Consider the following 15,263-nt stretch of genomic DNA (forward strand, 5'->3'; position numbering starts at 1 on the left):
TTTCGTTCCATGAAAGCCCCAGTGAATATCAACGCTGCTAAATTCCTACAACTATTTTATCCATGCTCCCACATTTTAGGGACTCGTTTTTTACGTCCACTTGGCTGCCTTTTGTAGTTCTACTGCCAAACATAGTAGGCCTGGTTTTTTTTCTATCAAGACTCGTTCTCTCATCACGTTCAAGCCCGTCGCACACAAGAGTCACACCGACATGAGAGCACACCTTTGTTATGGATGGCAAGACTGCAATGCAGTTTTTTCCACCAACGACAATAACAATAACTTACAACAAAAACTTTAACCGTACGAACGCAACAGGTGAAGGCGTGTACCAAAGTTAAACGGAAAAATGAAATCTGGTGTGCCGCCAATTCAAAGCCTTTGCCGTTTTCTAGTAAATAGATGCAAGATGCGTTTCTGGAGGCATTCATCGTGGTTTTTTGGCAGGCGGGTCCCCCTGGCAATTGTGGACCGGATATAAATCCCGCACAGGCAAACACGCAGCCGCCGCACGTCACGCCACGAAACATCCCCCTCCACGAGCGTGAAATCTGACGTCAATTAAAACGGTGCCAAACCTTTGCGCTCTTTTAAATACTCCGAGTCCACCAGCACGATTCCGTCTGCGGGACACATTTTGCAACGACAAGGAGGAGAAATCGGTTAGCGCGAGGTCACACAACGACACAGAGCTGGCTTCAACTCAAGGTACACATGCTTCTCTCGGCAGGGAGCAGAAGCTTACGATGATGACAAGTCAACGTGTGATGATAGAAAGGGATCTACAAGCAGTAATTATTTACATATATACATTGGGGTGAAAAAGTGCTGATATGCAACAGTATTTATGTAGAACTTCTTTCGTACCATACATAGCCAACCGTGCTAATCGGAGGTGCGGGGGGAGTACAGGCTGGGAACAAGCTCGAAAGCAATCACTGGTGGCTGCTGCCGTGTGTAAGGTCAGGAACTGCTTGCGTCAGTGCGACTCCCGCTTCTACAGACAGGACCGCATATCGACCAGTGCGGTCTGTCAGGGCGTTGGATGCGACGCTGGTGTGACCATGCCAAGTGCTCTGGTATATTTATTGTAAGAGCTCATTTACACCACAAGTCCTTTTTTTTAATCTGCGGCCTCCTGCTGAAAGTGCCTAAACCGGCAGCAATTGCTCGGACAGGGGGTTTTTCCACTTCATTAAGTCTCATCAGCAGTTTGCGCGTAGCACTGGGTAGCAAAAATATAATTGGGCGAGAGTGATTTTAGACATTTCGCAAACACTGCGGTGCCCCCTCCACCCCCCCCCCCCCACCTAAGTCAAGTTGCACCTAACAGCGCACAAGTCACCATGAACGGCATTCAACGGCCGCGCACCCTTGTCACGGCAAAGTGCGGCGGGTGCGGTTGCGTCGAGGGTCAACGTACCGACGGGGTCCACATGCTCCAGGTGATCGACGAAGTCCCGTTTCCCCAAATACACCGTGACCTGCCGGGCGGACACCACGCGCACACACACACACACGTACCACCATAAAGGCAATGACAAAGATTCCCCCCCCCGCCAGCCGGTTAAGCGACGCAGAGCAGCGGGGGAAAGTGTTTCTCCCCCGACGCCTTGAGACAGTCGCGGGGGTCGCACGACCCGACTTCCCCGCGCTTGGCCGGTGTGGGATGGTGGAACGAGTGGGGCCACAAATCAGTTGGGATGCCATCATGGAATTCGGGTCGCCAGGTTCGCAGCACAGTGGTGACATTTGAATATGAATCATCGGTTAAATATTTAAAGGTGTCTCTCCCTGCTAACAAGAACGTTGGGCCATTCCCATCTCCAGTAGAGTTTGTGAGTCAGGTGGTGAAATTTATACACGTCTATGTCGGGGGGCAGTTTTTGCATAGGACAGCCGCTGCCTTAATTATCATGAGCCATAGTTCATCAACTGCTGGATGATGGCCTACCCACGCCGTTGCTATCACTCGCTGTCCTGCGATACAACAATCCATCTCGGCCCCCTGCACGCGAGCCGAAGTGATCGCTCCATCTCCGTGAGTGACAGCAGGATTGTATATGTTCGGAGAATCTGGTTATCTGCGTTAGGTGTTGGAGCTTCATGAGAACCAGAATACTGCGCAGTCGCGATAGACCGAGTGCCGACTGAGAAATACGTCCGCGGTTTGGTGTGCGGAAAATTTGGCGACCCTAAAAAAAAAAAATCGGGAAGCCTTCATCCAGCAGCGGAGTGACATCAATAGAACTGCGATGCACGTGTACGGCCGATGCACAACCCACGGCCTAATAGCAGCCGTGTGGGTGGCACCGTTACAATTTTAAACGCGGCTGACGTCAACGAGTGGGAAGCGCGTGTCAAGGATGTCAGGGCCCACTGGGGCCCCACGGGCGTTACCAGCTCCGGCGATTAATACAATTACAGCACAATGTGGATTATAATACGGCGTCTGAGTGCGACCGCTACTAAAGCCGCTGGACGTATTTCTTGTATAGAGGGGAAGCAGGCAGGCAGGCGAAGCCAGGACGGGAAGAGGTCTCGAGCGAGATCGGACTTGGGCAGGCAGACAACAGCACAGACAGTGGAAGCGAGTTTCAGATCATGGGGGCACAGCAGAGGAGAACGAGCGACCTCCCACCAAGGAAAGGTTGATTTGGGGCTTCAACAGAAAGCCTTGGTTGCTGGAGTGGAGAGTTAGTGGAGGGGGGTAGAGTGGATAGAGGTAGGCAGGTGCGATTCCACGGAGAATCATGATGATGGCGAGAAGTGCGATCGTGAATTCGAACCATGACTGCGCTGGGAGCCGATGGACGTTTCTGAGTATCTAGGTATGTTTGTAGAACTTCTTTTGCACCGTACGTAGCCAACCGTGCTAATCGGAGGAGCGGGGGGGGGGGGGTACAAACTAAACACCAAAAGCAGTTCTAAAGATATTAGTTTTCAATCTAGATTGGAAAGTGCAAAGCTCCAGTGGCTTCCGAATATTGAAAGAGCGTTGCAGACGGCCGCAGAAGCGCATCCGAAAGCGCGTGATGCAGTGACCGTCTTTGTTCGATGGCTAGCCAAAAAGCCGCCGCAGTGAGGATTAACGGAGTTCGTGACGAGATCGGCAAGGCATTGTGGTTCATTTGTGGCAAGCGCTTTGCGTGCAATGAGTGCGACCTTAGGATGTATGTGAAGGGTGACGTGGACTGTTTCACGGGTGGGGGTTGAGAGGTGTTGGAGGACCGTGAAAGGTGCACAAGAGAAAGTGTCCCCCAGCCCCGTGGCCGTGAACAAAGCGAGCAGAGGGACGAGTGTGTGTGTGTGGGGGTGACTCGGCCTCAAATGAGTACCTGGTGCGGTAAACATCGCCACTAGGGAGACAAAGGCGGCCGGGCGTTGGCCACCCACAACCTCGTGTGCCATGCCAGGGCTTCAATAATGCTCACAAACAGCACTTGCCACTACAGTCTGTCAAGGCTATATGGGGGATCTTTGTCTTTGTGTAAGGGGGTGGGTGTGGCAAGGCCATCCCTTCCCAATATTCGACAATGGCCATTTCCGTTAACGTTATTGATGCATTTATAAATACATTGCACGCAATGATGTATGCACCCTGTGTGTGCGCACGTGTGTTTAAACATGCGTGGAGAGCGGTGGTGCAAGCGGGTACAGCACTGCCGACACAAACCCACAGACTTGAGTTCTGTACCAGGCGATGGCTCGTATCAGTGGCAAGTGATATCTGTACCAGTGGCTCTCTCTCCCCCCCCCCCCCCCCCGCACTGACCAGCAGGGTGAAGTATGATCAAGCAACACAGAAGCGTGGCATGGTCTGGGGGCGGCCTTCATACAGTATTGGACCTCTCTTAGGTACACTCAGCCTTAAATGAGTACCCAGCAATGGGGCGACGCGACGGCCTTAATTAGGTCATCGCTTACAGCAATTGCCACAACAGCCTGTGTTGGCCTCTAATGGGGATCTTTGTTGACACACATGCGATTTGCAATGGAAAAATATATATCATCAGGCCTTTGTGAACCCACTGCTGGATCAAAGACACTCCTCACGGCGTCGGTCATGGGGATCGTTTGACCATACTTCACGTATGTACGTTGAACTTCTAAAATCGGAGGTGCAAGGACAGGACAACAAACACACAAAAAGGAGTTCTAAATAAACGAGTTTTCTATTTAGTCGTTTAAAAGTGCACAGCTCCCGTGGCATCCTAACATCGAAAGAAGAGCGCATTCCAGACGGCCGCAGAAGCGCATCCGAAAGCAAAAGTCAACCCACTACTCTGGTCAGCGTGCGTTGAACACAGCGATCGTCGCACACCGGGAGACATCGGCGCAAGCAGCGTGCACCAGCAAACGCAAGGGTGACACACACCGTGACGCAACACCAAGGGCGAACCGCTATCGAGCGAGGCAGACGCATGAAGAGTCACAATTGGCACTCAACCTCTGCAATCAGCTGGTCCCAATTATCGGGCGATTTCTAAACGGAGTGGCCCGAGTAAGAAAACAAAAAGGTAGCAACCGTAAATAAAAAAAAAAATCACCCTCGCTTTTGTGAGCGCAGCTCTTCGTTTTATAACAGAATGTGACCCTTAGAACGCGAGCATTGAAAAATCGAACAAAAAAAAACCCAGGAAGGTGGGAAGGAGAGAAAAAAAAAGCAAAACAAAACCTCACTTCGTATCATCACACTAATAAATACACAAACAGCGCTCGCTGTCTTGCTTTAGAACGCTCGCTACTCTGATGCCAGGGCCTGACGCGTGCATCGCCACACCCACGTGACGGGCAACTTCGTTGAGATGTCATTTGTGGCCAGGTCACTTTTGAAAAAGAAGCTAATAGCTCGGTGGGCTATTCCTGTGTGATTTTATTTTTTAATATTTTAAGCGATGCCTTTACCTTTCCTACACTTTGCACTATTGTCTTTTTGTAATGTTTGTTGTTGTAACGTTCTGACCCACCCCGACGAGACATCTGCTTTATAGCTCGTCGAATTCGTCCAGTACGAATTCATATTCTGATTCTGCTCCTGCAAGGGGCCGGGGGAGCGGCAGCCGAAGGGAGGCAACATCGGCGCGTCTCCGTCAACCGAGAAGAAGCAATGAGATGAGCTCCATGCGTTGGAGCGAGTTGACACGTTGGATTCTCAGGACGGCAATAGCTTGGGGAGGGCCTTCACCCAGCAGTGGATAGATACAAGTTAAATCTAGTTTCTGCAGTTAGTGTCGATAAAAAATAATTTCAGGGGTCTCAAGGAGGAGAGTCCAACACTAAACAAACAATACTGGCATCGGACATGCAGTATGGGTCCGCATTTAAACTTCCACAATCGGCATTCAAATCTACATTCCGTTTTGAAAGTTCTCTATTTTTAACCACGGCAAAAAATCCACGTCGCAGCGTACGTTCTACTTAAAAATAGATTTATTTATATAAATAAATATTAAAATTATCATTCAATTGCTTCTCCGTTGATGTAATGAGATATGACGTCTCCTGCGAATGGGATGTGCCACACACACACAGAGTGTGGAAGGCTCAAGCGACAACCCGCCCCTCTCTCCCCCTCGCCTCCGTTGAGGGAGAGATAACGAAGGGACGGTGAGACCCCCCCCCGTCCCCCACTGACCCCCACTCCCCAATACCAATGGTGTCCGCGACACGATGGCAAACACGTGGATCAATTAAAAGCAAGCCCAGCATTTTACACGAATCAGATCTTAGGCGAGCGGTGTGGCGCAAGTGGCCAGAGGCATCTTCTTGGTTCTTTCGGTAAAGTCACGTAGAAGGGAAATAATTACCGAAAGAACCAAGAAGATGAATCCCTGCAGTCACAAAAGCTTTAAATCGAAAAATTATGATCAGAGGCACTGCGCCGCTACGAACCGCGGGCCACCCAAGTTCCGATTCCCCGCTTCTTGGCCTCTCACCTCGGTCGACTCAGCCTCGAATGAGTACCCGGTGCAGTGTGAAAGTAAAAGTGAAAAAAACACCGCCGCTGAGGGAGACAAAGGCGGCCGGGCGTGATGCTGCCCACCCAGCCCCGCGTGTGCCGTGCCGGCCTTCATTAGGTGCTCACTAACAGCACTTGCCCCGCCAGTCTGTTGAAGGCTATACGGGGGTCTTGTGTGTGTGTGTATATATATAATTGTGTGTTTGTATTGCCATGCGTATGTATTGACGTGTCTTTGTGTATAAGCGTGTGTTTGTGTGTGTGTATATAAGCGTGTGTGTGTGTGTGTATATAAGCGTGTGTGTGTGGGTGTGTATTGGCGTGTGTGTGTGGATTTGCGGCTGTGTACGTGCGAGCTGTTTTAATGTGAGAATTGATCCAGGAGTGGTGTCAGGAGAGACGGTGAACCCACAAGCAGCCTTGGCCACCAGCTCCTCGTCACACTCGCACGCTGGCAGTGAGAGAGAGTGTGCCTTACCTTCCCATTGGGGCTTGATTTCTTAAACACCCTGAGAGACAGACACAGAGGCAGACACAAAGATGCACGCACAGAGACAAGGGATGGGAGGAGAGAGACAACAACGCATGAGGAGTGAGATTCTGATCTTCAGGGCGTCCCAAACAAACGGCTCGCACTACGCTTTGCGCAAATCTCCTGTGAGCGGGGGTCTCTCGTACCCAGAAGGCAGTGTTTTAATAAGCAGCTCCGCACTGCTGCTCTGCCAAGGCCGTGTTGATTCCAGAATGTAATATATATACACAACCCACACACAGAAAGGAATATTTACGTACGTATTCATTCATTTTTAGGAACAAGGTATCCCGCTGAGATTCAATAAGACGCTTTACAATTTAGGAGCACGACTATTGTGTACTCCAAGCAACTGAGGATTTGAAAAGGAGAAGGATTATCGTTTTAAGTGTTATACAGAATGTTTTTTTTTACTTGTACGAAATGGCAGTAGTTATATCAGTATTTAATTTTAATGTGGAGAGTTTCTTAAACCCCGGCAGTATCAACGGGAACACCATAATTAGGTTGATCGGATGCGGTGGGGTAAAGTGTGGGTAAACTCCTGCCTCTTTCAAAAGACGTCTGGCCAGCTCCCTGGGGGGGGTCCCTCGAATTGGGGGGCCCTGCCGCCAGCAGTGGTGCAGAGGAGCAATTGCACGGCTGCGCCTTTTACAGCTAGCATTTTAATCGACGGAGAGAAACCTTGGGATTTTGAAATTTAATAGGACAATGTACGCAATATATAAATAAAAAAAAATAGACACGAAATCAATATTCCCCATTCTATCCGGTCAGGTGACTCGCAATCACAAGGTTGCGAGTTCAAACCCTGGTTTGTGGGTTGACTTGGCCCATCGTCCCTCTGGGGTCGAGCAAACGAATACCACTTTGTGGGCACGTTAACAGTGGTTGTTTATGGATGGACTATGCCCCTGCCATTAGGAATGTGAACTTTCCACCACTCGCTCTGGGGGCTTTAAGCGGGAGATGATCACCAGTAGCTCAATGCTGATTTGAGCAAGAAATCACTTTTAATTGCTTTACTTTTCATCGTCCGTCCTATTGAAAATCTCGGCACGATGCTGCTCCATCTCGTGCACACGCACGAGCCCTCAAAGAGGCCGTTATCCACAACGTTCAATCACACGCCCCACATCTGGCGCACTGCTAAATCGCACGAGGATTGAACTGACCGCATACAGACGGCAACGGCGAATACTGCACACGGAGAGGTGCAGGATAAAAACAACAAAAACGTCCCATAGAAAGAAAACCTCATGTTTGCACAGTCAGTCACGTGCACAGAAGCAGCAGATTCATAAAACTAATTGACAACATGCAGCAGCAGCCGCCGCAGAATAATTATCGCCCGGCAGTTAAAAACGTGGCTTGCATCGCCAATTTCGGTCAGTTTATTACTGTGACAAGCTTTTATTTTTAATGGTACAGCGATTAATTAAATACCAAGCAGGCAGCCACATAATTGGACATCGTTATCGACAGTGGACTGTGTGGTAAATAAAAAAACACAAATGCACTTTGACTCGAAGGCTCGTGGCGACTGGTTGCAGCGGTGGTGACAGTGATGGTCGTGGTGGTGGGTGTTGGTTAGTAGTGGTCGTGGTGGCCACGGTGGTAGTGGTGGTGGTGGGAAAGTAGCATTAGCAGTGGTGGTGTTGGTGGTTAATGGGTGGGCAAGGGTGAGAGTGGTAGTGGGTGACAGTAATGTGTTGGTGGTGATGCAATGATACTGATGATGATGGAGGCACTGTTATTCGAGGTGGTGCTGGTGATACTGGGAGTGGTAGTTCAGTGTTCGTGGTGGTGTGAGTAAGATTGGTGGTGGACTGATCGTGGTGGTGGTGGTGTTCGTGTGGGGAGCGGTTGTGTAGCAGTTAACGCTACAAACCCAGCAACCAGAATTCGATTCCCGCTCACGGCTAACACCAGTGACGATTATCTGAACCGGTCCTGGGCCTCCACCTAGGTCGACTCAGCCTCAAATGAGTACCTGGTGTGGCGTGTAAACATCACCATTGGGGAGACAAAGGCAGCCGGGCGTAGTACTCGCCACTCACCCCCTCGTGTGCCGTGCCACCCTTCATAGGTGCTCTGCGAACAGCACTTGCCGTAAAGTCTCTTTAAGGTTATACGGGGGATCTTTGTTCTATTTCGTAGTGTTCGTGGTGGTGCCAGTAGGATTGGTGGTGGAGTGATCGTGGTAGTGCCAATTGTGTGATTGTGGTGATATTTGTGAATTTGTCAGCGCTCTGGTGAGTGGAAGCATTTGCCGGTGGTGAGGGCCCGAATCTCTAATTATAGAAAACACCTCGCTGCTCACAAACCAGACCCAACTATGTGCAAATATTGCACTCGAATCTGCAAATTAACGGAATCACCCTTTCGCAAGTTCAGAAGCCATTCCGTTTCATCATCTCCATTGCCACGGGGCCCACGTAACCATAGTTACGCAGGAGCAGCCCATTTGTTTTTGTCAGGAAATGTTCAAACGTTGGCCGTGACACCCGGCACACGAGAAACGAATCCTGCGAGCGACGATACTGAAGGGACTGTAGCAGCATCCGTGATTGTCTTTTTGCCCAGGTTCATTCCGATTTGTGCCATCGGCGTCGTGTCAATAGGCCAAAGCTTCCCCTCCGAGCGCTTGCGGTAAGCAGTGTCGCCCGATGCATGAAAGTGGCCCACAGAAGAAGACCGCGCAGAACTACTGCCGCGATCCCTTCGAGTGACCTCGTATCCACACACTGGGGGAGGTGGTAGCACCTTCCGAGCAGGAATAAGGAAAAATGTGAAAAACTTAATTCAACTTTGTTTATATTTTTCGCAGTCATTGGCGACCGGGCTGAAACCAATTACCTCGCTACGCCCGAGAACCCGGTGTATTCACAGGTGGCAGAAACCTGCACATGAAGCCAGGATCACAGCGGTGCCGACTTTTGGCGTCACGGTGGCGAGATGTTAACCACCTCGCCTGGTCTACAGGAGGTCGTGGGATCACACCCGATCCTGACGCCTGTACATTTGGAGGTTGCGTGTTTTCCCAGTGGTCGTGTGAATTTTTTTTTTTCCTCCGGATCCTCCGTTTTTTCCCCTCTCTACATTTAGAAATCACGCATTTAAGAGCATTTGGCTGCTTTAAAATTTCCACGCGATAAGCCACTCGGTGGAGCTATCATTTGTGGCCAGGTCGCTTCTAAAAAGAGTGCTATATCAGCTCGGCGTTTCATTCGTCCTCCCCGCACACCACCGATGAGCACGGTTCCCCTATGTACGGTGCGGTGAGAAAGAATGTACACATACAGTGGGCCCTACCTGGTAAGATGAAAGTCATTAAGTTGTAGTTAGCCTCGGTGCGCGGATCTTCCCACTCTACACACACCTGGCCACCTCCACCTTTCACGCACGCGTTGTTTAAAGCCAGACACGATTTACCCCCCTCCCCTATTCCGTGTGTGTGTAGCGCAAGGAGGGGGTTGCCATTTTCTTCGCAGCAGACGGCACGCGCCACACCAGGGACGGACGGACCTGCACGGTCAAAACTGAAAATTCTACAAAATGGGAAAGAAAATAAATTCCATCGGCTGCTCCAAATTGTTTTGCAGGAATTGCACAAAAGTCTCACTGTGAAAAGACAACAAGCACCATGTAGATTGGATCTTTGCAGATGTGACCTATATATGTATATTTTTTAATGCTCAAAAAATGTGAAAAACCTCCGGTTGCCATGCCATCTTTTGTGTTTTTGCGATGCGCCTCATTGGGTATCGGCGGCTGCTGCCATTTGTGGTCTCGGGGGGAGTGGATTGAGAGGCAACTGCGGCAAACGTTCGTCTCTGTCAGCCGAACAACAGAAGCAACAACACCACCACCACCACTCGGGCACAAAGCGACAGGGCCACTGCTTGCGCCGAAAAAGGTGCGTCCCCAGGCTTCACTTTTGCTTGCACCAATGCTAGGCCAGAAGGCCCCCCCCCCCCGCCCATGAGACAAAGGGAGCTCTAGAAAATGCGTCTCTCTCTCAAGAGGACGCTTGGCCTACTCTTCCACGCTGGCCAGATGTGTTTGGGAGACGCAGGATTCCCAACACTTTGCCCCACCACACGCGATCGTTCAAATTACGTTCATGCTGCCGGGGGAGTGGGGGGGGGGCGGAGGGGATTTAAGAGACTCTCTCTGCACGAGGCCTTTCCGCTGCCGCGCCAGACGATCGAACCGGCGAACTCTGGAATTGCGAGTCCACGAATGCGCTTACTGTGACTCAGCGAGGACACACACCTTCAAAGACGGCAGATTCTGACCCCCGTGCCCGTACTGGACGTCCGTGTGTTAAAGAGCTTCATACCTCTTCAGATTCCTCCTGCAGTCTCAATAAAATATTACGATTCTGAGATAGGACTCCACGATAGCCGATTCTCACCTGCGCGATACGATGCACCTTCCCCCGAGCATTAAGAATCGGTTTTAATCAAAGAATGGATGCATGGTTATCGGCCAAGTTGGTTTGCAGATTCGCAAAAAATTACAGTAAATATCCGATTTGTAAATGTAACAATTCGCCAAATATAGGCAACGGATGAATTTTCATGTATCTAGAGATGAGAGCAAGGCATCTTTACAACTATTCATGCTTCATTTGAGTTTTTGTTGTTTAATGCCCGAATGCTCATATGGCAAGACTGACGCACCCAATGTTCCCAGGTTTCCATTGTTACTGCGTCATTCGGTTTCAAGAGTGATGCAAAATATCTACGAGCCAGACGCTGGATAAAAAAAAAACGAATAAATATGAGATGGCACAAATGCTACCGACCACGTCAATTAAAAAAAAACATTTGAGTTAATATGCCCACATCAATCCACTGCTGGATGCAGGCCTGCCTACTCTGGCAACGCTTTTAATAACGCACGTGCGTTACTATGAGCATTGAAGTGTTGTCAAGCAGCGCTGATTAAAATACTTGTGGCATGGTTACGCCGAGTGAGCCCTGGGTAAAGAACTTCTGAATACATTTTTTTTGTTCCGGACGTACAGAGCACAAAAACTTTAAGACCAAGTCACGAACACAATCTGGGTGACACTTGGATAGGAGCCACGCCCAAGACTCTGGACTATTATTTCAGCTGGTGAGGCCCAAAGAGCTAAGCAGATATTTTGCAAGAACCAGAATCTTTCTCTTTCCTCCTTGAACTTGAAAGGCAAGGAGGGACGGGAATGAAGGCCGACCCCTCGGGTTCGGATTTAGAGAAGGGAGTCGCACGCGCAGGTAACCAGGCACGTCGCTTCGCGATGTCATCATTATCCCTCGCAAGCCGCGTCCAGTCACCGAGCGAGGCAACTCGCCGAGTAATCCTCCTAACAAGGAGCCGTGCTGTTGTCCCCTGTTCACGTCGCCGTCACTGCTGCTGCTGCTGTTGTTGGATCAGCTGTCTGGTGCACGATGCATGCTGGCTGCTGGCCGAGGTGTTGTTATTTCGTTTCGCCTTTTCTTCGCTGCGCGCCTCTCGCGTACGACGCGGTCGCCAATTCTCACGACGTCATTTGATCTCAGGGATCATGAAAGCGGCAAAGTCTCCCCGATAGACAACAATGCTTCCACTCGGATAAATAAATACGTCGTGCGCTTCTGTTATTAAAAATAGTTTTTGTTTATATTCTGTAACCTGACCCAGTCCCACATAAATGACATATAAAAAGGGACATTACTTTGGAACTTAAATGTATTTTTTTCCCCAGATGCTGCTAATTGATGGCAGAGGCATATCACGTAATCGAATAAGGCAATGCCCTTGCACAACTGCACATTAGAAAGATAAATAAAGATTCTGATGAGAAGCGCAGCGAGCCGCTGTATGTATGTATGTAGAACTTCTTTCGCACCGTACATAGGCAACCACGCTAATTGGAAGTACCGAATGTTATGTCCTTCGAGGAACGTAAAGATAAGGGAAATGTTTCTAATTATGAAGTTGCACCGTGGTAACGACTACGTGAAATGTGGTAACATTTACTTTTACCAGGTAAGGGCCCACGGAGCTGTATGTGGTCAATTATATCAGGCAAATACTCTTGAACGCGTGACGTCGATTCTAAAATGTGAAGGGAGAAACCAGAGGACCTGGAGAAATATCCACGCGACCACGGGGAGAAAAACATGCAAACTCCAAAAAACACACAGGCGTCAGGGTCGGGCTCGAACCCATGACCTCCTGCAAAGCAGCGAGGGAGTTAACATCGCCACCGTCTGCAACCAGCTGCCACGAATGAGCGAGCGACAGGCAGTTCTCATCCCCCTTGACGATGCCCATTCCAGTGGCACGAATTCCACATCGCCATTACAGTGCCTTCCCCTTACGACAATCGCCATTGATTTTTTTTTCGCGACGTGGCAAAATGGTCACCCCGCCAGCACGTCGAACGGAGAAGGCCCACGCGCGGAACGCCACTCACACGGGGTGGCCCAGTGGCAGCGCACTCGCCGCTCGTTGCGGAGATTCACGGTTCTAATGCGGCAAGGCGGCCCTGGTTAACACCGTGACGTAACCGCGGAAACGCGTCACCCGCTTCACCTCGCAGCGGGCGCGAGAGATCCGCGTGACGTCATTCGCGAGAGCGGGCCGTCGTGTGCCGGCGTCACGGTCCAAAATTTGCCAAATTGGTGAAAATGGCACCGCAAATTACTCAATTTGGGATTACGCACAGCAGCAATCATCACTCCCCCACTTCAAAAACGTGGCAGCACCTCTGCTGAAAAAGAGTTACGAGACTCAAGCGAGGCTTTCCTGAACAAACAAGCGGAATAACAATAATAATATTGGACGAGTGGGTTGGTGCATGGGTTACAGCTGTTCCTTGGCTGAAGCTGTTACGAATCTGCCTACCCTCTCCCGGGACACCACATCTTGCGAGTGTTTCCGCACGCACGCACGCATCCCCATGTTTACGTGCCGCTTTCACTGATGCGTTTTGCCTTTGTCGTTGCTGGGGCTTATATATTTTTCCCCGACTAAATTCGGCCATTTGTTATTTCTTTTTTTCCAAAAGGTTAATCTGCGGCCGCTCAAAGAGGAGATCAACAAAAATATAAAATATGGCCCCCAGTTGAAAAACAACATCGTCCCTCTCTTTCAGTTCAAGCACCGAGAGAAATGTATTGTTTTGAAATACAAGCTGAAATGGGAGAAATTGACTTTTGCTATTTACAAGCATTCTGGGAAAGGAAAAAAAAATCTAGGAGGCATTTTGAAAAATAATCTTTGTTTCGTTTTTCATGGTCATGGTTCTATTATTAAAGCACACAAACTGCGTACTCGGGAGGGCGGGGGGGGCTACAAGAATGATCTCCATCCGAATCGCCATCCAAACCATTGCTTCTCTCCCTTAAGGCGCTAACACACACGTCTGGCCATCCCGTTATTTCGGAAAAAAAAAGAAAAGCCTTTTCAACGACCAGAATTCAGGATTTTCTTTCTTGTCGGCACAGGAAAAAAAAAACTAATTAACGTCGCAATTCGCACACCCCCCACACGCTAAGTCGCCAAGTGGGGCCAACACGAGCGGACCACACGGCATGGCATCGTCTCTCTCCAGATGCGTCTGTATTCATTTTTCTCCTGCAGTGGGGGAGGGGGGGGCAATGTCTGCCATCAGTAATGCCGACGGAGTCGGCGAAAAATCGCCGCGCAAAATGACGTTTGGGGGGGAAGCAAGGGCAGAATGCACCATGGGTAAAAAGCGGATCCGAACGGGAGCTAAATTTGCATTTGCGATTCATATTTATTTCATCTTTTGTTTACCATTTACTGTCGTGCACCCCCCCCCCCTCCCTGTCCTCCACACACCTCCCCCCGTAAGAGTTTTCTATGCCCCCCCCCACCCGATAAACAAGGTCATTTAATATTTCTAACGCGCCGCACACGTCACCGCATCTCGAAGAGAATGAAAAGCCCACAAATCTGTAAACGCAACGACAAGAACCACCAATTACTGCGAAAATAAGCGCACAATTTCACACAAGATTAAAAAAGCAAGTATCTATCCGTTTCCACAGACCATGTGGACGAGCGATTATTCGAAGCTAATTTTAAAAGCCATTATAATAAGGTCTTATTAAACTGACCAGGAATTGAACTTGGCTTGTCAGGTTCAAGGCACAGTGAAATCCTTCTATTTAACAATACTTTGGTGGCAGGGTTGTAATGCTTGTGCCCTCAAAGCGAGAAGAACCTGGGTTCGATTCCCAATTCGGGTGCCTTTTCTGCGTGTCGAGTTTGTATGTTCTCCCCCTGTTCTGCAGTGGGTTCCACCGGCTCTCTGAAAAGGAAAACTGCACAATGCAACTGGTATAGGTTCTAGATTTGAAGCTTTTGTGACTGCAAGGATTCATACTCTTAATTTTTTCGGTAAAGTCACGTAGGTAAAAAAATGAAATTAAAATTAATAAAAAATAAAATAATAAAAATGATTTTTATTATTTTATTTTATTAATAATAATGAATGCTTTTTATTATTTTATTTTTATTAATTTTTATTTCATTTTTTACCTACGTGACTTTACCGAAAAAACTAAGAGTATGAACTGGTATAGGGCCAAACATTGCAGTGCAGAAAATAATGACTTGCAAGTTACTCAGTTTGGATTACGGATGGCAGCTGTGTCGCCCACCACTGCATGGCAGGGTAGATAAAAGGTTAAAAAAAAGCAAGATCAAACATTTGTTTAAAGCAGACCGTCTTGAGTCTATTCTTAAAATGACCGAGAATTGAAC

General features: G+C 49.1%; 1 protein-coding gene across 4 annotated transcripts in view; it reads right to left on the reverse strand.

Moving 5' to 3' along the window:
* ARRB1 (arrestin beta 1) overlaps positions 1-15,263 on the reverse strand; it is a 61,859-nt gene that overhangs the window by 16,012 nt on the left and 30,584 nt on the right. For all 4 annotated transcript variants that reach the window (XM_078876084.1, XM_078876085.1, XM_078876083.1 and 1 more), the window contains exons 2-4: positions 6,441-6,471; positions 1,424-1,484; positions 579-623 (exon numbers count right to left, since the gene is read on the reverse strand). In XM_078876084.1, coding sequence (XP_078732210.1) covers positions 579-623; positions 1,424-1,484; positions 6,441-6,471 — 137 coding nt within the window. The remainder of the gene's footprint in view (positions 1-578; positions 624-1,423; positions 1,485-6,440; positions 6,472-15,263) is intronic.

The sequence above is a fragment of the Lampetra fluviatilis genome, chromosome 43, assembly GCF_964198595.1.
Source record: "Lampetra fluviatilis chromosome 43, kcLamFluv1.1, whole genome shotgun sequence".
Classification (NCBI taxonomy): Eukaryota; Metazoa; Chordata; class Hyperoartia; order Petromyzontiformes; family Petromyzontidae; genus Lampetra; species Lampetra fluviatilis.